Source organism: Heterodontus francisci, chromosome 48, assembly GCF_036365525.1.
Source record: "Heterodontus francisci isolate sHetFra1 chromosome 48, sHetFra1.hap1, whole genome shotgun sequence".
In the NCBI taxonomy this organism is placed as follows: domain Eukaryota; kingdom Metazoa; phylum Chordata; class Chondrichthyes; order Heterodontiformes; family Heterodontidae; genus Heterodontus; species Heterodontus francisci.
The window spans coordinates 2,862,983-2,884,195 of record NC_090418.1 but is presented as its reverse complement, the minus strand read 5'-3'; the positions used below and the strand labels follow the sequence as shown (position 1 = coordinate 2,884,195).

At 55.9% G+C, this 21,213-nt stretch overlaps 1 protein-coding gene across 1 annotated transcript in view; it reads right to left on the bottom strand.

Annotated features, from left to right (window-relative positions):
* The window catches only part of LOC137357328 (solute carrier family 35 member G3-like), a 388,413-nt gene extending 372,105 nt beyond the window's left edge, over nt 1–16,308 (bottom strand). The window contains exons 1-2 of the mRNA XM_068023582.1: nt 16,181–16,308; nt 1,802–1,928 (exon numbers count right to left, since the gene is read on the bottom strand). Of these exons, the coding sequence (XP_067879683.1) occupies nt 1,802–1,810 (9 nt within the window). The 5' untranslated portion in view covers nt 1,811–1,928; nt 16,181–16,308. The remainder of the gene's footprint in view (nt 1–1,801; nt 1,929–16,180) is intronic.
* Nucleotides 16,309–21,213: the final 4,905 nt, after the last annotated feature.

Sequence of the window (21,213 nt, the reverse complement as noted above, 5' to 3'; positions counted from 1 at the left end):
GTAACTCACTCCCGGGTATCTGTTATTCTATGTATAAACCCCCTGAACCCCTCGATTAGATTCCAGTCTGTAACTCACTCCCGGGTATCTGTTATTCTATATATAAACCACCCGAACCCCTCGATTAGATTCCAGTCTGTAACTCACTCCCAGGTATCTGTTATTCTATATATAAACCCCCCGAGCCCCTCGATTAGATTCCAGTCTGTAACTCACTCCCGGGTATCTGTTATTCTATATATAAATCTCCTGAACCCCTCGATTAGATTCCAGTCTGTAACTCTCTCCCGGGTATCTGTTATTCTATATAGAAACCACCCGAACCCCTCGATTAGATTCCAGTCTGTAACTCACTCCCGGGTATCTGTTATTCTATATATAAACCCCCTGAACCCCTTGATTAAATTCCAGTCAGTAACTCACTCCCGGGTATCTGTTATTCTATATATAAACCCCCCGAACCCCTCGATTAGATTCCAGTCTGTGACTCATTCCCGGGAATCTGTTATTCTGTATATAAACCACCCAAGCCCCTCGATTAGATTCCAGTCTGTAACACACTCCCGGGTATCTGTTATTCTATATATAAACCCCCGCGCTCCTCGATTAGATTCCAGTCTGTAACACACTCCCGGGTATCTGTTATTCTATATAAAAACCCCCCGAGCCCCTCGATTAGATTCCAGCCTGTAACTCACTCCCGGGTATCTGTTATTTTATATATAAACCCCCCGAGCCCCTCGATTAGATTCCAGTCTGCAACACACTCCCGGATATCTGTTATTCTATATATAAACCCCCCGAACCCCTCGATTAGATTCCAGCCTGTAACTCACTCCCGGGTATCTGTTATTCTATATATAAACCCCCCAAGCCCCTCGATTAGATTCCAGTCTGTAACTCACTCCCGGGTATCTGTTATTCTATGTATAAACCCCCTGAACCCCTCGATTAGATTCCAGTCTGTAACTCACTCCCGGGTATCTGTTATTCTATATATAAACCACCCGAACCCCTCGATTAGATTCCAGTCTGTAACTCACTCCCAGGTATCTGTTATTCTATATATAAACCCCCGAACCCCTCGATTAGATTCCAGTCTGTAACTCACTCCCGGGTATCTGTTATTCCATATATAAACCCCCTGAGCCCCTCGATTAGATTCCAGCCTGTAACTCACTCCCTGTTATCTAAGACGCAGTACACTGTATGAAGATTGTCACTTTAAACCTTTAATGACGCAAATTGTGAAGGGCCTGAATCATCTGCTGTCATCTTAGGAAACTGCCTTGTGAGCCTGAAAAGTTGCTGCTGCTGTTAGAGTTTTAAGAGAATACCAGTGTTTGACAAAGGCAGATCTTTCGACTGGAGTAGGCTGTGATCGATATTACGGCAGCCAACTGGAGAGAGACAGGTATGAGAGAAATACACATGACACTTGGGCCCTTTAAAAAGCAACACGTATCCAGAATTCCATATGTGTGTGCACAGATAGACTGAAGTAGAATGAAGTTCATTTGTTCCTTTTTTTCAAACTTGTTTTAAAAATTTGAAGTAACTTGCACTTTGCCACTGAAGCCTCAGATGTCCCTACTATTTGCTACTGAATGTATTTGGTATTTTTTAGATGCTGTCTCATTACTCAGCAATTATTAGCAGCAGGCTTTTGCTCATTGTTCCCGATGAGACGTGTGTCCATGTCAAACCTGTGTATAGATAAAACTGGCGGATTGCTTATATATATGTGTGTTACAATAAATGAACATCTGGAAATAAAATATAATCTCCACAATCATCTCACCGCCTTCATATCCTCTGTCCTGTCTGAGTTGAGTGTGAAATTGCCTGAGAAGGAAGCCTCAAAGATAGAACGAGCATTTCTATAGTGCCTTTCACCTGCTCAGAACGTGCCAAAGTGCTTTACAGCCCTGTAATGCAAAGCAGAAAAATCAGCAGACAACTTGAGCACAGCAATGTGATAATGACCACAAAATCAGGCTTTATTAGTGAGCTTGATTGCGGGATAAATATTCACCAGGACACCGGGGAGAACTCGTCTGCTCTTTTTGAAATAGTGGCCTTGGGATCTTTTCCATCCACCCAAGAGAGCAGACTGGGTCTCAGTTTCACATCTCATCCAAAAGGTAGCACTTCCAACACTGCAGCACTCCCTCAGTACTGATCCTCCCACAGTGCAGCACTCCCTCAGTACTGACCCTCCAACACTGCAGCACTCCCTCAGTACTGATCCTCCAACACTGCAGCACTCCCTCAGTACTGACCCTCCGACAGTGCGGCACTCCTCAGTACTGATCCTCCAACACTGCAGCACTCCCTCAGTACTGATCCTACAACACTGCAGCACTCCCTCAGTACTGATCCTCCGACAGTGCAGCACTCCCTCAGTACTGATCCTCCAACACTGCAGCACTCCCTCAGTACTGATCCTCCGACAGTGCAGCACTCCCTCAGTACTGATCCTCCGACAGTGCAGCACTCCCTCAGTACTGATCCTCCAACACTGCAGCACTCCCTCAGTACTGATCCTCCAACACTGCAGCACTCCCTCAGTACTGATCCTCCAACACTGCAGCACTCCCTCAGTACTGATCCTCCGACAGTACAGCACTCCCTCAGTACTGACCCTCCGACAGTGCAGCACTCCCTCAGTACTGACCCTCCGACAGTGCAGCACTCCCTCAGTACTGATCCTCCGACACTGCAGCGCTCCCTCAGTACTGACCCTCCGACAGTGCAGCACTCCCTCAGTACTGACCCTCCGACACTGCAGCAATCCCTCAGTACTGACCCTCCGACAGTGCGGCGCTCCCTCTGTACTGATCCTCCAACAGTGCAGCACTCCCTCAGTACTGGCCCTCTGACAATGCAGCCCTCCCTCAGTACTGACCCTCCGCCAGTGCAGCACTCCCTCAGTACTGACCCTCCGACATTGCGGCTCTCCCTCTGTACTGTTCCTCCGACAGTGCAGCGCTCCCTCAGTACTGGCCCTCTGACAATGCAGCCCTCCCTCAGTACTGACCCTCCGACAGTGCGACGCTCCCACAGTACTGACCCTCTGACAGTGCAGCATTCCCTCAGTATTGACCCTCTGACAGTGCAGCACACCCTCAGTACTGACCCTCCGACAGTGCAGCACTCCCTCAGTACTAACCCTCCAACAGTGCAGCGCTCCCTCAGTACTGACCCTCTGACAGTGCAGCACTCCCTCAGTACTGACCTTCCGACAGTGCAGGGCTCCCTCAGTACTGACCCTCCGACAGTGCAGCACTCCCTCAGTACTGACCCTCCGAAATTGCGGCGCTCCCTCAATACTGACCCTCCGACAGTGCGGCTCTCACTCAGTACTGATCCTCCGACAGTGTAGCTCCCCCTCAGTACTGACCCTCCGACAATGCAACACTCCCTCAGTACTGACCCTCCGACACTGCAGCGCTCCCTCAGTACTGACCCTCCGACAGTGCAGCACTCCCTCAGTACTGACCCTCCGACAGTGCGGTGCTCCCTCAGTACTGACCCTCCGACACTGCAGCACTCCCTCAGTACTGACCCTCCGACAGTGTGGCACTCCGTCAATACTGACCCTCCGACACTGCAGCATTCCCTCAGTACTGACCCTCCGACACTGCGGCACTCCCTCAGGACTGACCCTCCGACAGTGCAGCACTCCCTCAGTACTGACCCTCTGACAGTGCAGCACTCCTTCAGTACTGACCCTACAACAGTGCGGCACTCCCTCAGTACGGACCCTCTGACAGTGCGAGGCTCCCAGTGTACTGACCCTCTGACAGTGCAGCACGCCCTCGGTATTGAACCTCTGACAGTGCAGCACACCCTCAGTACTGACCCTCCGACAGTGCAGCACTCCCTCAGTACTAACCCTCCAACAGTGCAGCGCTCCCTCAGTACTGACCCTCCGACAGTGCAGCACTCCCTCAGTACTGACCCTCCGACAGTGCAGCACTCCCTCAGTACTGACCCTCTGACAGTGCAGCACTCCCTCAGTACTGACCCTCTGACAGTGCAGCACCCCCTCAGTACTGACCCATCCAACGGTGCAGCCATCCCTCAGTACTGACCCTCTGACAGTGCAGCACTCCCTCAGTACTGACCCTCCAACAATGCAGCGCTCCTTCAGTACTGACCCTCCGACAGTGCAGCACTCCCTCAGTACTGAACCTCTGACAGTGCGGCGCTCCCACTGTACTGACCCTCTGACAGTGCAGCCCTCCCTCAGTACTGACCCTCCGACACTGCAGCGCTCCCTCAGTACTGACCCTCCGACAGTGCAGCACTCCCTCAGTACTGACCCTCCGACAGTGCGGCGCTCCCTCAGTACTGACCCTCCGACAGTGCAGCACTCCCTCAGTACTGACCCTCCGACAGTGCAGCACTCCCTCAGTACTGACCCTCCGACAGTGCAGCACTCCCTCAGTACTGACCCTCCGACAGTGTGGCACTCCCTCAGTACTGACCCTCCGACACTGCTGCGCTCCCTCAGTTCTGACCCTCCGACAGAGTAGCACTCCCTCAGTACTGACCCTCCGACATTGCGGCTCTCCCTCTGTACTGTTCCTCCGACAGTGCAGCGCTCCCTCAGTCCTGACCCTCTGAGCGTGCAGCACCCCCTCAGTACTGACCCTCCGACAGTGCAGCACTCCCTCAGTACTGACCCTCCGACCGTGCAGCACACCCTCAGTACTGACCCTCCGACAGTGCAGCGCTCCCTCAGTACTGACCCTCCGACAGTGCAGCACTCCCTCAGTACTGACCCTCTGAGCGTGCAGCACTCCCTCAGTACTGACCATCCGACAGTGCAGCACAACCTCAGTACTGACCCTCCGACAGTGCAGCACTCCCTCAGTACTGACCCTCCGACAGTGCAGCACCCCCTCAGTACTGACCCTCTGGGCGTGCAGCACTCCCTCAGTACTGACACTCCGACAGTGCAGCACTCCCTCAGTACTGACACTCCGACAGTGCATCACTCCTTCAGGACTGACCCTCCGACAGTGCAGCACTCCCTCAGTACTGAACCTCCGACAGTGCAGCACTCCTTCAGTACTGACCCTCCGACAGTGCAGCACTCCCTCAGTACTGACCCTCTGAGCGTGCAGCATTCCCTCAGTACTGACCCTCCGACAGTGCAGCACACCCTCAGTACTGACCCTCCGACAGTGCAGCACTCCCTCAGTACTGACCCTCTGAGCGTGCAGCACTCCCTCAGTACTGACCCTCCGAATGTGCGGCGCTCCTTCAATACAGACCCTCCGACAGTGCAGCACTCCCTCAGTACTGACCCTCCGACAGTGCAGCACTCCCTCAGTACTGACCCTCTGAGCGTGCAGCACTCCCTCAGTACTGACCCTCCGACAGTGCGGCACTCCCTCAGTACTGACCCTCCGACAGTGCAGCACCCCCTCAGTACTGACCCTCTGAGCGTGCAGCACTCCTTCAGTACTGACCCTCCGACAGTGCGGCACTCCCTCAGTACTGACCCTCCGACAGTGCAGCGCTCCCTCAGTACTGACCCTCCGACAGTGCGGCACTCCCTCAGTACTGACCCTCCGACAGTGCAGCACTCCCTCAGTACTGACCCTCTGACAGTGCAGCACAACCTCAGTACTGACCCTCCGACAGTGCAGCACTCCCTCAGTACTGACCCTCTGAGCGTGCAGCACTCCCTCAGTACTGACACTCCGACAGTGCCGCACTCCCTCAGTACTGACCCTCCGACAATGCAGCACTCCCTCAGTACTGACCCTCCGACAGTGCAGCACTCCCTCAGTACTGAACCTCAAACATTGCAGCACTCCCTCAGTACTGACCCTCCGACAGTGCAGCACTCCCTCAGTACTGACCCTCCGAATGTGCGGCGCTCCTTCAATACAGACCCTCCGACAGTGCAGTACTCCCTCAGTACTGACCCTCCGACAGTGCATCACTCCCTCAGTACTGACCCTCTAAGCGTGCAGCCCTCCCTCAGTACTGACCCTCTGACAGTGCAGCACTCCCTCAGTACTGACCCTCTGACAGTGCAGCACCCCCTCAGTACTGACCCTCCGACAGTGCAGCACTCCCTCAGTACTGACCCTCTGAGCGTGCAGTGCTCCCTCAGTACTGACCCTCCGACAGTGCAGCACCCCCTCAGTACTGACCCTCCGACAGTGCAGCACTCCCTCAGTACTGACCCTCCGGCAGTGCAGCACTCCCTCAGTACTGTCCCTCTGAGCGTGCAGCACTCCCTCAGTACTGAACCTCCGACAGTGCAGCACCCCCTCAGTACTGACACTCCGACAGTGCAGCACTCCCTTAGTACTGACCCTCCAACAGTGCAGCACCCCCTCTGTACTGACCCTCCGACAGTGCAGCACTCCCTCAGTACTGACCCTCCGACAGTGCATCACTCCCTCAGTACTGACACTCTGACAGTGCAGCACTCCCTCAGTACTGACCCTCTGACAGTGCAGCACCCCCTCAGTACTGACCCTCCGACAGTGCAGCACTCCCTCAGTACTGACCCTCCGACAGTGCATCACTCCCTCAGTACTGACACTCTGACAGTGCAGCACTCCCTCAGTACTGACCCTCTGACAGTGCAGCACCCCCTCAGTACTGACCCTCCGACAGTGCAGCACCCCCTCAGTACTGACACTCCGACAGTGCAGCACTCCCTTAGTACTGACCCTCCAACAGTGCAGCACCCCCTCTGTACTGACCCTCCGACAGTGCAGCACTCCCTCAGTACTGACCCTCCGACAGTGCATCACTCCCTCAGTACTGACACTCTGACAGTGCAGCACTCCCTCAGTACTGACCCTCCGACAGTGCATCACTCCCTCAGTACTGACACTCTGACAGTGCAGCACTCCCTCAGTACTGACCCTCCGACAGTGCATCACTCCCTCAGTACTGACCCTCTAAGCGTGCAGCACTCCCTCAGTACTGACCCTCCGACAGTGCAGCACTCCCTCAGTACTGACCCTCCGACAGTGCAGCACCCCCTCAGTACTGACCCTCCGACAGTGCAGCACTCCCTCAGTACTGACCCTCCGACAGTGCAGCACTCCCTCAGTACTGACCCTCCGACAGTGCAGCACCCCCTCAGTCCTGACCCTCTGAGCGTGCAGCACCCCCTCAGTACTGACCCTCCGACAGTGCAGCACTCCCTCAGTACTGACCCTCCGACAGTGCAGCACCCCCTCAGTCCTGAACCTCTGAGCGTGCAGCACCCCCTCAGTACTGACCCTCCGACAGTGCAGCACTCCCTCAGTACTGACCCTCCGACAGTGCAGCACCCCCTCAGTACTGACCCTCCGACAGTGCAGCGCTCCCTCAGTACTGACCCTCCGACAGTGCAGCACTCCCTCAGTACTGACCCTCCGACAGTGCGGCACTCCCTCAGTACTGACCCTCCGACAGTGCAGCACTCCCTCAGTACTGACCCTCCGACAGTGCAGCACCCCCTCAGTACTGACCCTCCGACAGTGCAGCACTCCCTCAGTACTGACACTCCGACAGTGCAGCACTCCCTCAGTACTGACCCTCCGACAGTGCAGCACTCCCTCAGTACTGACACTCCGACAGTGCAGCACTCCCTCAGTACTGACACTCCGACAGTGCAGCACTCCCTCAGTACTGACACTCCGACAGTGCAGCACCCCCTCAGTACTGACACTCCGACAGTGCAGCACTCCTTCAGTACTGACCCTCCGACAGTGCAGCACTCCCTCAGTACTGACACTCCGACAGTGCATCACTCCCTCAGTACTGACCCTCCGACAGTGCAGCACTCCTTCAGTACTGACCCTCCGACAGTGCAGCACTCCCTCAGTACTGACCCTCCGACAGTGCAGCACTCCCTCAGTACTGACCCTCCGACAGTGCAGCACTCCTTCAGTACTGACCCTCCGACAGTGCAGCACTCCCTCAGTACTGACCCTCCGACAGTGCAGCACTCCCTCAGTACTGAACCTCCGACAGTGCAGCACTCCTTCAGTACTGACCCTCCGACAGTGCAGCACTCCCTCAGTACTGACACTCCGACAGTGCATCACTCCCTCAGTACTGACCCTCTGAGCGTGCAGCACTCCCTCAGTACTGACACTCCGACAGTGCAGCACTCCCTCAGTACTGACACTCCGACAGTGCATCACTCCTTCAGGACTGACCCTCCGACAGTGCAGCACTCCCTCAGTACTGACCCTCCGACAGTGCAGCACTCCCTCAGTACTGAACCTCCGACAGTGCAGCACTCCTTCAGTACTGACCCTCCGACAGTGCAGCACTCCCTCAGTACTGCCCCTCCGACAGTGCAGCACTCCCTCAGTACTGACCCTCTGAGCGTGCAGCATTCCCTCAGTACTGACCCTCCGAATGTGCGGCGCTCCTTCAATACAGACCCTCCGACAGTGCAGCACTCCCTCAGTACTGACCCTCCGACAGTGCAGCACTCCCTCAGTACTGACCCTCCGACAGTGCAGCACTCCCTCAGTACTGACCCTCTGAGCGTGCAGCACTCCCTCAGTACTGACCCTCCGACAGTGCGGCACTCCCTCAGTACTGACCCTCCGACAGTGCAGCACTCCCTCAGTACTGACCCTCCGACAGTGCGGCACTCCCTCAGTACTGACCCTCCGACAGTGCAGTGCTCCCTCAGTACTGACCCTCCGACATTGCAGCACTCCCTCAGTACTGACCCTCCGACAGTGCGGCACTCCCTCAGTACTGACCCTCCGACATTGCAGCACTCCCTCAGTACTGACCCTCCGACAGTGCGGCACTCCCTCAGTACTGACCCTCCGACAGTGCAGCACTCCCTCAGTACTGACCCTCTGACAGTGCAGCACAACCTCAGTACTGACCCTCCGACAGTGCAGCACTCCCTCAGTACTGACCCTCTGAGCGTGCAGCACTCCCTCAGTACTGACCCTCCGACAGTGCCGCACTCCCTCAGTACTGACCCTCCGACAGTGCAGCACTCCCTCAGTACTGACCCTCCGACAGTGCAGCACTCCCTCAGTACTGAACCTCAAACATTGCAGCACTCCCTCAGTACTGACCCTCCGACAGTGCAGCACTCCCTCCGTACTGAACCTCAAACATTGCAGCACTCCCTCAGTACTGACACTCCGACAGTGCAGCACTCCCTCAGTACTGACCCTCCGACAGTGCAGTACTCCCTCAGTACTGACCCTCCGACAGTGCATCACTCCCTCAGTACTGACCCTCTAAGCGTGCAGCCCTCCCTCAGTACTGACCCTCTGACAGTGCAGCACTCCCTCAGTACTGACCCTCTGACAGTGCAGCACCCCCTCAGTACTGACCCTCCGACAGTGCAGCACTCCCTCAGTACTGACCCTCCGGCAGTGCAGCACTCCCTCAGTACTGTCCCTCTGAGCGTGCAGCACTCCCTCAGTACTGACACTCCGACAGTGCAGCACTCCCTTAGTACTGACCCTCCGGCAGTGCAGCACTCCCTCAGTACTGTCCCTCTGAGCGTGCAGTGCTCCCTCAGTACTGACCCTCCGACAGTGCAGCGCTCCCTCAGTACTGACCCTCTGAGCGTGCAGTGCTCCCTCAGTACTGACCCTCCGACAGTGCAGCACTCCCTCAGTACTGACCCTCCGGCAGTGCAGCACTCCCTCAGTACTGTCCCTCTGAGCGTGCAGCACTCCCTCAGTACTGACACTCCGACAGTGCAGCACTCCCTTAGTACTGACCCTCCAACAGTGCAGCACCCCCTCTGTACTGACCCTCCGACAGTGCAGCACTCCCTCAGTACTGACCCTCCGACAGTGCATCACTCCCTCAGTACTGACACTCTGACAGTGCAGCACTCCCTCAGTACTGACCCTCTGACAGTGCAGCACCCCCTCAGTACTGACCCTCCGACAGTGCAGCACTCCCTCAGTACTGACCCTCTGAGCGTGCAGTGCTCCCTCAGTACTGACCCTCCGACAGTGCAGCACTCCCTCAGTACTGACCCTCCGGCAGTGCAGCACTCCCTCAGTACTGTCCCTCTGAGCGTGCAGCACTCCCTCAGTACTGAACCTCCGACAGTGCAGCACCCCCTCAGTACTGACACTCCGACAGTGCAGCACTCCCTTAGTACTGACCCTCCAACAGTGCAGCACCCCCTCTGTACTGACCCTCCGACAGTGCAGCACTCCCTCAGTACTGACCCTCCGACAGTGCATCACTCCCTCAGTACTGACACTCTGACAGTGCAGCACTCCCTCAGTACTGACCCTCCGACAGTGCAGCACCCCCTCAGTACTGACCCTCCGACAGTGCAGCACTCCCTCAGTACTGACCCTCCGACAGTGCAGCACTCCCTCAGTACTGACCCTCCGACAGTGCAGCACCCCCTCAGTCCTGACCCTCTGAGCGTGCAGCACCCCCTCAGTACTGACCCTCCGACAGTGCAGCACTCCCTCAGTACTGACCCTCCGACAGTGCAGCACCCCCTCAGTCCTGACCCTCTGAGCGTGCAGCACCCCCTCAGTACTGACCCTCCGACAGTGCAGCACTCCCTCAGTACTGACCCTCCGACAGTGCAGCACCCCCTCTGTACTGACCCTCCGACAGTGCAGCGCTCCCTCAGTACTGACCCTCCGACAGTGCAGCACTCCCTCAGTACTGACCCTCCGACAGTGCAGCACCCCCTCAGTACTGACCCTCTGAGCGTGCAGCACTCCCTCAGTACTGACACTCCGACAGTGCAGCACTCCCTCAGTACTGACACTCCGACAGTGCATCACTCCTTCAGTACTGACCCTCCGACAGTGCAGCACTCCCTCAGTACTGACCCTCCGACAGTGCAGCACTCCTTCAGTACTGACCCTCCGACAGTGCAGCACTCCCTCAGTACTGACACTCCGACAGTGCATCACTCCCTCAGTACTGACCCTCCGACAGTGCAGCACTCCTTCAGTACTGACCCTCCGACAGTGCAGCACTCCCTCAGTACTGACCCTCCGACAGTGCAGCACTCCCTCAGTACTGACCCTCCGACAGTGCAGCACTCCTTCAGTACTGACCCTCCGACAGTGCAGCACTCCCTCAGTACTGACCCTCCGACAGTGCAGCACTCCCTCAGTACTGAACCTCCGACAGTGCAGCACTCCTTCAGTACTGACCCTCCGACAGTGCAGCACTCCCTCAGTACTGACACTCCGACAGTGCATCACTCCCTCAGTACTGCCCCTCCGACAGTGCAGCACTCCCTCAGTACTGACCCTCTGAGCGTGCAGCACTCCCTCAGTACTGACACTCCGACAGTGCAGCACTCCGTCAGTACTGACCCTCCGACAGTGCATCACTCCTTCAGTACCGACCCTCCGACAGTGCAGCACTCCCTCAGTACTGACCCTCCGACAGTGCAGCACTCCCTCAGTACTGACCCTCCGACAGTGCAGCACTCCCTCAGTACTGACCCTCTGAGCGTGCAGCACTCCTTCAGTACTGACCCTCCGACAGTGCGGCACTCCCTCAGTACTGACCCTCCGACAGTGCAGCGCTCCCTCAGTACTGACCCTCCGACAGTGCGGCACTCCCTCAGTACTGACCCTCCGACAGTGCAGCACTCCCTCAGTACTGACCCTCTGACAGTGCAGCACAACCTCAGTACTGACCCTCCGACAGTGCAGCACTCCCTCAGTACTGACCCTCTGAGCGTGCAGCACTCCCTCAGTACTGACCCTCTGAGCGTGCAGCACTCCCTCAGTACTGACCCTCCGACAGTGCAGCACCCCCTCAGTACTGACACTCCGACAGTGCAGCACTCCCTTAGTACTGACCCTCCAACAGTGCAGCACCCCCTCTGTACTGACCCTCCGACAGTGCAGCACTCCCTCAGTACTGACCCTCCGACAGTGCATCACTCCCTCAGTACTGACACTCTGACAGTGCAGCACTCCCTCAGCACTGACCCTCCGACAGTGCAGCACTCCCTCAGCACTGACCCTCCGACAGTGCAGCACTCCCTCAGTACTGACCCTCCAACAGTGCAGCACTCCCTCCGTACTGACCCTCCGACAGTGCAGCACTCCCTCAGTACTGACCCTCCGACAGTGCATCACTCCCTCAGTACTGACCCTCTGACAGTGCAGCACCCCCTCAGTACTGACCCTCCGACAGTGCAGCACTCCCTCAGTACTGACCCTCTGAGCGTGCAGTGCTCCCTCAGTACTGACCCTCCGACAGTGCAGCACCCCCTCAGTACTGTCCCTCTGAGCGTGCAGCACTCCCTCAGTACTGAACCTCCGACAGTGCAGCACCCCCTCAGTACTGACACTCCGACAGTGCAGCACTCCCTTAGTACTGACCCTCCAACAGTGCAGCACCCCCTCTGTACTGACCCTCCGACAGTGCAGCACTCCCTCAGTACTGACCCTCCGACAGTGCATCACTCCCTCAGTACTGACACTCTGACAGTGCAGCACTCCCTCAGTACTGACCCTCCGACAGTGCATCACTCCCTCAGTACTGACACTCTGACAGTGCAGCACTCCCTCAGTACTGACCCTCCGACAGTGCATCACTCCCTCAGTACTGACCCTCTAAGCGTGCAGCACTCCCTCAGTACTGACCCTCCGACAGTGCAGCACTCCCTCAGTACTGACCCTCCGACAGTGCAGCACCCCCTCAGTACTGACCCTCCGACAGTGCAGCACTCCCTCAGTACTGACCCTCCGACAGTGCAGCACTCCCTCAGTACTGACCCTCCGACAGTGCAGCACCCCCTCAGTCCTGACCCTCTGAGCGTGCAGCACCCCCTCAGTACTGACCCTCCGACAGTGCAGCACTCCCTCAGTACTGACCCTCCGACAGTGCAGCACCCCCTCAGTACTGACCCTCCGACAGTGCAGCGCTCCCTCAGTACTGACCCTCCGACAGTGCAGCACTCCCTCAGTACTGACCCTCCGACAGTGCAGCACCCCCTCAGTACTGACCCTCTGAGCGTGCAGCACTCCCTCAGTACTGACACTCCGACAGTGCAGCACTCCCTCAGTACTGACACTCCGACAGTGCATCACTCCTTCAGTACTGACCCTCCGACAGTGCAGCACTCCCTCAGTACTGACCCTCCGACAGTGCAGCACTCCTTCAGTACTGACCCTCCGACAGTGCAGCACTCCCTCAGTACTGACACTCCGACAGTGCATCACTCCCTCAGTACTGACCCTCCGACAGTGCAGCACTCCTTCAGTACTGACCCTCCGACAGTGCAGCACTCCCTCAGTACTGACCCTCCGACAGTGCAGCACTCCCTCAGTACTGACCCTCCGACAGTGCAGCACTCCTTCAGTACTGACCCTCCGACAGTGCAGCACTCCCTCAGTACTGACCCTCCGACAGTGCAGCACTCCCTCAGTACTGAACCTCCGACAGTGCAGCACTCCTTCAGTACTGACCCTCCGACAGTGCAGCACTCCCTCAGTACTGACACTCCGACAGTGCATCACTCCCTCAGTACTGCCCCTCCGACAGTGCAGCACTCCCTCAGTACTGACCCTCTGAGCGTGCAGCACTCCCTCAGTACTGACACTCCGACAGTGCAGCACTCCGTCAGTACTGACCCTCCGACAGTGCATCACTCCTTCAGTACCGACCCTCCGACAGTGCAGCACTCCCTCAGTACTGACCCTCCGACAGTGCAGCACTCCCTCAGTACTGACCCTCCGACAGTGCAGCACTCCCTCAGTACTGACCCTCTGAGCGTGCAGCACTCCTTCAGTACTGACACTCCGACAGTGCAGCACTCCCTCAGTACTGATCCTCTGACAGTGCAGCACTCCCTCAGCACTGACCCTCCGACAGTGCAGCACTCCCTCAGTACTGACCCTCCGACAGTGCGGCACTCCCTCAGTACTGACCCTCTGAGCGTGCAGCACTCCCTCAGTACTGACACTCCGACAGTGCAGCACTCCCTCAGTACTGCCCCTCCGACAGTGCAGCACTCCCTCAGTACTGACCCTCTGAGCGTGCAGCACTCCCTCAGTACTGACACTCCGACAGTGCAGCACTCCGTCAGTACTGACCCTCCGACAGTGCATCACTCCTTCAGTACCGACCCTCCGACAGTGCAGCACTCCCTCAGTACTGACCCTCCGACAGTGCAGCACTCCCTCAGTACTGACCCTCCGACAGTGCAGCACTCCCTCAGTACTGACCCTCTGAGCGTGCAGCACTCCTTCAGTACTGACCCTCCGACAGTGCAGCGCTCCCTCAGTACTGACCCTCCGACAGTGCGGCACTCCCTCAGTACTGACCCTCCGACAGTGCAGCACTCCCTCAGTACTGACCCTCTGACAGTGCAGCACAACCTCAGTACTGACCCTCCGACAGTGCAGCACTCCCTCAGTACTGACCCTCTGAGCGTGCAGCACTCCCTCAGTACTGACCCTCCGACAGTGCCGCACTCCCTCAGTACTGACCCTCCGACAGTGCAGCACTCCCTCAGTACTGACCCTCCGACAGTGCAGCACTCCCTCAGTACTGAACCTCAAACATTGCAGCACTCCCTCAGTACTGACCCTCCGACAGTGCAGCATTCCCTCAGTACTGACCCTCCGAATGTGCGGCGCTCCTTCAATACAGACCCTCCGACAGTGCAGCACTCCCTCAGTACTGACCCTCCGACAGTGCAGCACTCCCTCAGTACTGACCCTCCGACAGTGCAGCACTCCCTCAGTACTGACCCTCCGACAGTGCAGCACTCCCTCAGTACTGGCACTGGGACTGTCATCCTGGATTATGTGCTGAAGTCTCTGGAGTGGGATTTGAACCACTTCTTCTGAGTCAGAGATGAGGCACTGAGTAAAACCCAACTTTTACCTCTGATCTATCTTGCCTTCACTTTTTTGACCTTATGTATTGCTGCTTCAACTGGGCATCTGAAAAATGAAAGCGTGTGGAAGTTTGTAACAGCTCTCCATAGCTACAGGATCGGGAATGGGACGAAGGCACTTTCCCAGTTCAGCACTGCATTGATTTAAAAATTCTCACCCTTGTTTTGAAATCCCTCTGTAGCCTTTCCCCTCCCTATCTCTTTAATTTCCTCAGCCCCACAACCCTCCGGGATCCTCTAATTCTGGCCCCTTGTACACCCCCGATTCCCATCGCTCCATCATTGGTGACCGTGCCTCCAGCTGCCTGGGCCCTAAGCTCTGGAATTTCCTCCCTAAACCTCTCCACCATTCTCTCTCCTCCTTCAAACCCACCTCTGACTGAGCTTTTGGTTGCCTGTCCCTGATGTCTCCTTTTGTGGGCTGTGTCACATTCGGTCTGATGTCCCCTCCTGTGAAGCTGTGCACAAATCGGTCGCTCCGTTTTCCTACATTACAACAAGTGACTACAGTTCCAGACGTTCTTCATAGGTTGTGAAACGCCTTGGAACATCCGGAGGTGGTGGAAAGGCGCTAAAGAAATGCAAGTTCTTTCTAAAAGCGCAAAGTGGGGGCTGGGGTTGAGGGGGCTGGGAGTGGGGTTTGGTTGGGTGGGCGTGGAAAATCACCCATTGGGATTCCAGAGGAATTACCGCTGCAGAAAATGAGGTGCCAGCAGTAGCGGGGTGGGGGGGAATGATGCTGAGAATTGGGGTCAATCCTGAGCCCTCATCGAATACCCAGGGCCCGGCCACTTCTGCCCCTGTGACTCTGGCAGTGTGGGGGCGCAGTGGGATGAAAGGTCACACAGTAGCAGCGTTGACGATAATCCATTCGGCAGGTTTGGACAAACACTTGAGATTGAGAAACTCGCCGACTGGATATTTTTGTTTTGAATAACGCGAAGGCAAGAGCAGGTCACTGAACTGTTTAATTTTTAACTGCTGGTTGACTGAAAGCAGTGGCGTAATATTTACCCAGTGTCCACATCTTCCTTCAACCCTGCTGACTGATCAGACGGAGCCATTAACTCTTCGTGGGAATCAGAGTCTCTCCTGTGAATGTGAGATCTTTCACAGTTATCTGACAGGGTTAATTAGGACGGGTCTGGGCCTAGTTCAGAGATCTCTAGCTGACGAGCTCCTCCATGTCACAAACCCTCCTCCAAGGCCCCAGACCCCGGAGTAGGCCTCAGGGGAACTACTTCAGCTGTGAATTTTATCTAACCGGAGCTAAAATAAAAATCATTTATTAACAGAAGATTTACTTACTGTATCTTTTACCCTCACGGCCCAGATGGCTTTTCAGAGCAGGGGGGCCAGGGAGGTGGTTTGCTAACTTTTGAGTTAGTCAAGAGTGGGAGAAAATACCAACAAGCGAACAACAGCAGATAGCATAATGCCCATCGTGCCACTGACCTTGCTGGGGGGGAGGTAAGGCCGTACGGTTTGTATCATGGGGCCACGCTGGGTTAAGTGACCTCAGGCCGGGAGGTGAACTGGCTGCCACAATTGCTGGCTGAATCTGGGATGAATGGCTGTCAGACTCCCTCCTCATGGATTGGAGGGTAGCTAATGTAACCCCACTATTAAAAAAAAAGAGGGAGAGAAAACAGGGAATTGTCGACTGGTTAACCTGACATCAGCAGTGGGGAAAATGCTGGAGTCCATTATAAAGGATGTAATAGCAGAGCACTTGGAAAACAACGACAGGATCGGACAAAATCAACATGGATTTACAAAAGGGAACTCATGCTTGACAAATCTACTGGAATTTTTTGAGGATGTAACTAGTAGAATAGATAAGGGAGAACCAGTGGATGTGGTGAATTTGGACTTTCAGAAGGCTTTCGATAAGGCCCCACAAATGAGATTAGCTTGTAAAATTAAAGCACATGGGATTGGGGGTAAGGTACTGACATGGATAGAGAACTGGTTGGCAGACAGGAAACAAAGAGTAGGAATAAATGGGTCTTTTTCTGAGTGGCAGGCAGTGACTAGTGGGGTACCGCAGGGATCAGTGCGAGGACCCCAGCCATTCACAATATATATTAATGATATAGATGAGAGAATTAAATGTAATATATCCAAGTTTGCAGACAACACAAAGCTGGGTGGGAGTGGGAGCTGTGAGGAGGATGCAGAGAAACTCCAGTGTGATTTGGACAGGTTGAGTGAGTGGACAAATGCATGGCAGATGCAGTATAACGTGGATAAATGTGAGGTTATCCATTTTGGTTGTAAAAACAGAAAGGCAGATTATGATCTGAACTTTGATAGATTGGGAAAGGGGAAGGTGCAATGAGACCTGGGTGTCCTTGTGCACCAGTTGCTGGAAGTAAGCATGCAGGTGCAGCAAGCAGTTAAGGAGGCAAATGGTATGTTGGCCTTCATAGCGAGAGGATTCGAGTACAGGAGCAAGGATGTCTTGAAGGGCCTTGGTGAGACCACATCTGGAATAATGTGTGCAGTTTTGGTCTCCTTATCTGAGGAAGGATGTTCTTGCCATAGAGGGAGTGCAGCGAAGGTTCACCAGACTGAGTCCTGGGATGGCAGGACTGACATATGAAGAGAGATTGGGTCGACAAGTCCTGTATTCACTAGAGTTTAGAAGAATGAGAGGGAATTTCATAGAAACCTACAAAATTCTAACAGGACTGGACAGACTAGATGCAGGAAGGATGTTCCCGTTGGCGGGGAGTCCAGGACCAGGGCTCACAGTCTAAGGATAAGGGGTAAGCCATTTAGGATTGAGATGAGGAGGGATTTCTTCACCCAGAGAGTGGTGAACCTGTGGAATTCTCTACCACTGAAAGCAGTTGAGGCCAAATCATTAAATATATTCAAGAAAGAGTTAGATATAGTTCTTAGGGCTAAAGGGATCAAGGACATGGGGAGAAAGTGGGAACAGGTTACTGAGTTTGGATGATCAGCCATGGTCGTATTGGATGGCGGAGCAGGCTCCAGGGGCCGAATGGCCTACTCCTGCTCCTATTTTTCTATGTTTCTATGCTTCTAATCATCCCCCAAAATCCCTGCCAGCACATCCACCAGCGTGGGGATTGGTGACTAGGCCTCTATGGGCTCCTCTGTTTCGTTCAAGGCTTCACCTCCCAGGAATAATAAAAAAAGTTTTGCATTTCTATAGTGCCTTTCACCACCTCAGTACATCCCAAAGTGCTTCACAGTCAATGAAGTACATTTTTGAAGCATAGTCACGGTTGTAAGATCCTACAATCAGCAATGTCACAATAACCAGGCCATCTGTTTTCGTGATGTTGGTTGAGGGATGAATATTGGCCTCAGAACACTGGGGAGAACTCCCCTGCTCTACTTCGAATTAGTGGCTGTGGGATCTTTTATGCCCACCTGAGAGGGCAGACACGGCCTCTGTTTAACATCTCATCCGAAAGACGGTACCTCCGAAAGTGCGGTGCACCCTCAGTACTGACCCTCTGGCAGTGCAGCACTCCCTCAGTACTGACCCTTTGGCAGTGCAGCACTCCCTCAGTACTGACCCTTTGGCAGTGCAGCACTCCCTCAGTACTGATCCTCTGACAGTGCAGCACTCCCTCAGTACTGAACTTCTGGCAGTACAGCACTCCCTCAGTCCTGACCCTCTGATAGTGCAGCACTCCCTCAGTCCTGACCCTCTGATAGTGCAGCACTCCCTCAGTACTGACCCTCTGGCAGTGCAGCACTCCCTTAGAACTGACCCTCCGACAGTGCAGCGCTCCCTCAGTACTGATCCTCTGACAGTGCAGCACTCCCTCAGTACTGACCCTCTGGCAGTACAGCACTACCTCAGTTCTGACCCTCTGATAGTGCAGCACTCCCTCAGTACTGACCCTCCGACAGTGCAGCACTCCCTCAGTACTGACCCTCCGACAGTGCAGCACTCCCTCAGTGCTGACCCTCTGACAGTGCAGCACTCCCTCAGTCCTGACCCTCTGACAGTGCAGCACTCCCTCAGTACTGACCCTCTGGCAGTGCAGCAATCCCTCAGTCCTGACCCTCTGGCAGTGCAGCACTCCCTCATTCCTGACCCTCTGACAGTGCAGCACTCCCTTAGAACTGACGCTCCGACAGTGCAGCGCTCCCTCAGTACTGATCCTCTGACAGTGCAGCACTCCCTCAGTACTGACCCTCCGACAGTGCAGCGCTCCCTCAGTACTGACCCTCTGACAGTGCAGCGCTCCCTCAGTACTGACCCTCCGACAGTGCAGCGCTCCCTCAGTACTGACCCTCTGACAGTGCAGCGCTCCCTCAGTACTGACCCTCTGACAGTGCAGCTCTCCCTCAGTACTGACCCTCCGAGTGCAGCGGTCCCTCAGTACTGACCCTCCGACAGTGCAGCACTGTCTCTGTGCTGACCCTCCGACAGTGCAGCACTCCCTCAGTACTGATCCTCTGACAGTGCAGCACTCCCTTAGAACTGACGCTCCGACAGTGCAGCGCTCCCTCAGTACTGATCCTCTGACAGTGCAGCACTCCCTCAGTACTGACCCTCCGACAGTGCAGCGCTCCCTCAGTACTGACCCTCTGACAGTGCAGCGCTCCCTCAGTACTGACCCTCTGACAGTGCAGCTCTCCCTCAGTACTGACCCTCCGAGTGCAGCGCTCCCTCAGTACTGACCCTCCGACAGTGCAGCACTGTCTCTGTGCTGACCCTCCGACAGTGCAGCACTCCCTCAGTACTGACCCTCTGGCAGTACAGCACTCCCTCAGTTCTGACCCTCTGATAGTGCAGCACTCCCTCAGTACTGACCCTCTGGCAGTGCAGCACTCCCTCAGTCCCGACCCTCTGACAGTGCAGCACTCCCTTAGAACTGACCCTCCGAAAGTGCAGCGCTCCCTCAGTACTGACCCTCTGACAGTGCAGCACTCCCTCAGTCCTGACCCTCTGGCAGTGCAGCACTCCCTCAGTCCTGACCCTCTGGCAGTGCAGCACTCCCTCAGTCCTGACCCTCTGGCAGTGCAGCACTCCCTCAGTACTGATCTTCTGACAGTGCAGCACTCCCTCAGTACTGACCCTCCGACAGTGCAGCGCTCCCTCAGTACTGACCCTCTGACAGTGCAGCGCTCCCTCAGTACTGACCCTCTGACAGTGCAGCTCTCCCTCAGTACTGACCCTCCGAGTGCAGCGCTCCCTCAGTACTGACCCTCCGACAGTGCAGCACTGTCTCTGTGCTGACCCTCCGACAGTGCAGCACTCCCTCAGTACTGACCCTCTGACAGTGCAGCACTCCCTCAGTACTGACCCTCCGGCAGTGCAGCGCTCCCTCAGTAATGACCCTCTGACAGTGCAGCACTCCCTCAGTACTGACCCTCCGACAGTGCAGCACTGTCTCTGTGCTGACCCTCCGACAGTGCAGCACTCCCTCAGTACTGACCCTCTGACAGTGCAGCGCTCCTTCAGTATTGACCCTCCGACAGTGCAGCACTCCCTCAGTACTGACCCTCTGACAGTGCAGCACTCCCTCAGTACTGACCCTCCAACAGTGCAGCACTCCCTCAGCCCTGACCCTCTGACAGTGCAGCACTCCCTCAGTACTGACCCTCTGGCAGTGCAGCACTCCCTTCGAACTGACCCTCCGACAGTGCAGCACTCCCTCAGTAATGACCCTCTGACAGTGCAGCACTCCCTCAGTACTGACCCTCCGACAGTGCAGCACTGTCTCTGTGCTGACCCTCCGACAGTGCAGCACTCCCTCAGTACTGACCCTCTGACAGTGCAGCGCTCCTTCAGTATTGACCCTCCGACAGTGCAGCACTCCCTCAGTACTGACCCTCTGACAGTGCAGCACTCCCTCAGTACTGACCCTCCAACAGTGCAGCACTCCCTCAGTACTGACCCTCTGACAGTGCAGCACTCCCTCAGTACTGACCCTCCGAGTGCAGCGCTCCCTCAGTACTGACCCTCCGACAGTGCAGCACTGTCTCTGTGCTGACCCTCCGACAGTGCAGTGCTCCCTCAGTACTGACCCTCTGACAGTGCAGCGCTCCTTCAGTATTGACCCTCCGACAGTGCAGCACTCCCACAGTACTGACCCTCTGACAGTGCAGCACTCCTTCAGTACTGACCCTCCGACAGTGCAGCACTCCCTCAGTGTTGACCCTCCGACAGTGCAGCGCTGCCTCAGTACTGACCCTCCGACAGTGCAGCGCTCCCTCAGTATTGACCCTCCGACAGTGCAGCACTCCCACAGTACTGACCCTCTGACAGTGCAGCGCTCCCTCAGTACTGACCCTCTGTCAGTGCAGCTCTCCCTCAGTACTGACCCTCCGACAGTGCAGCACTCCCT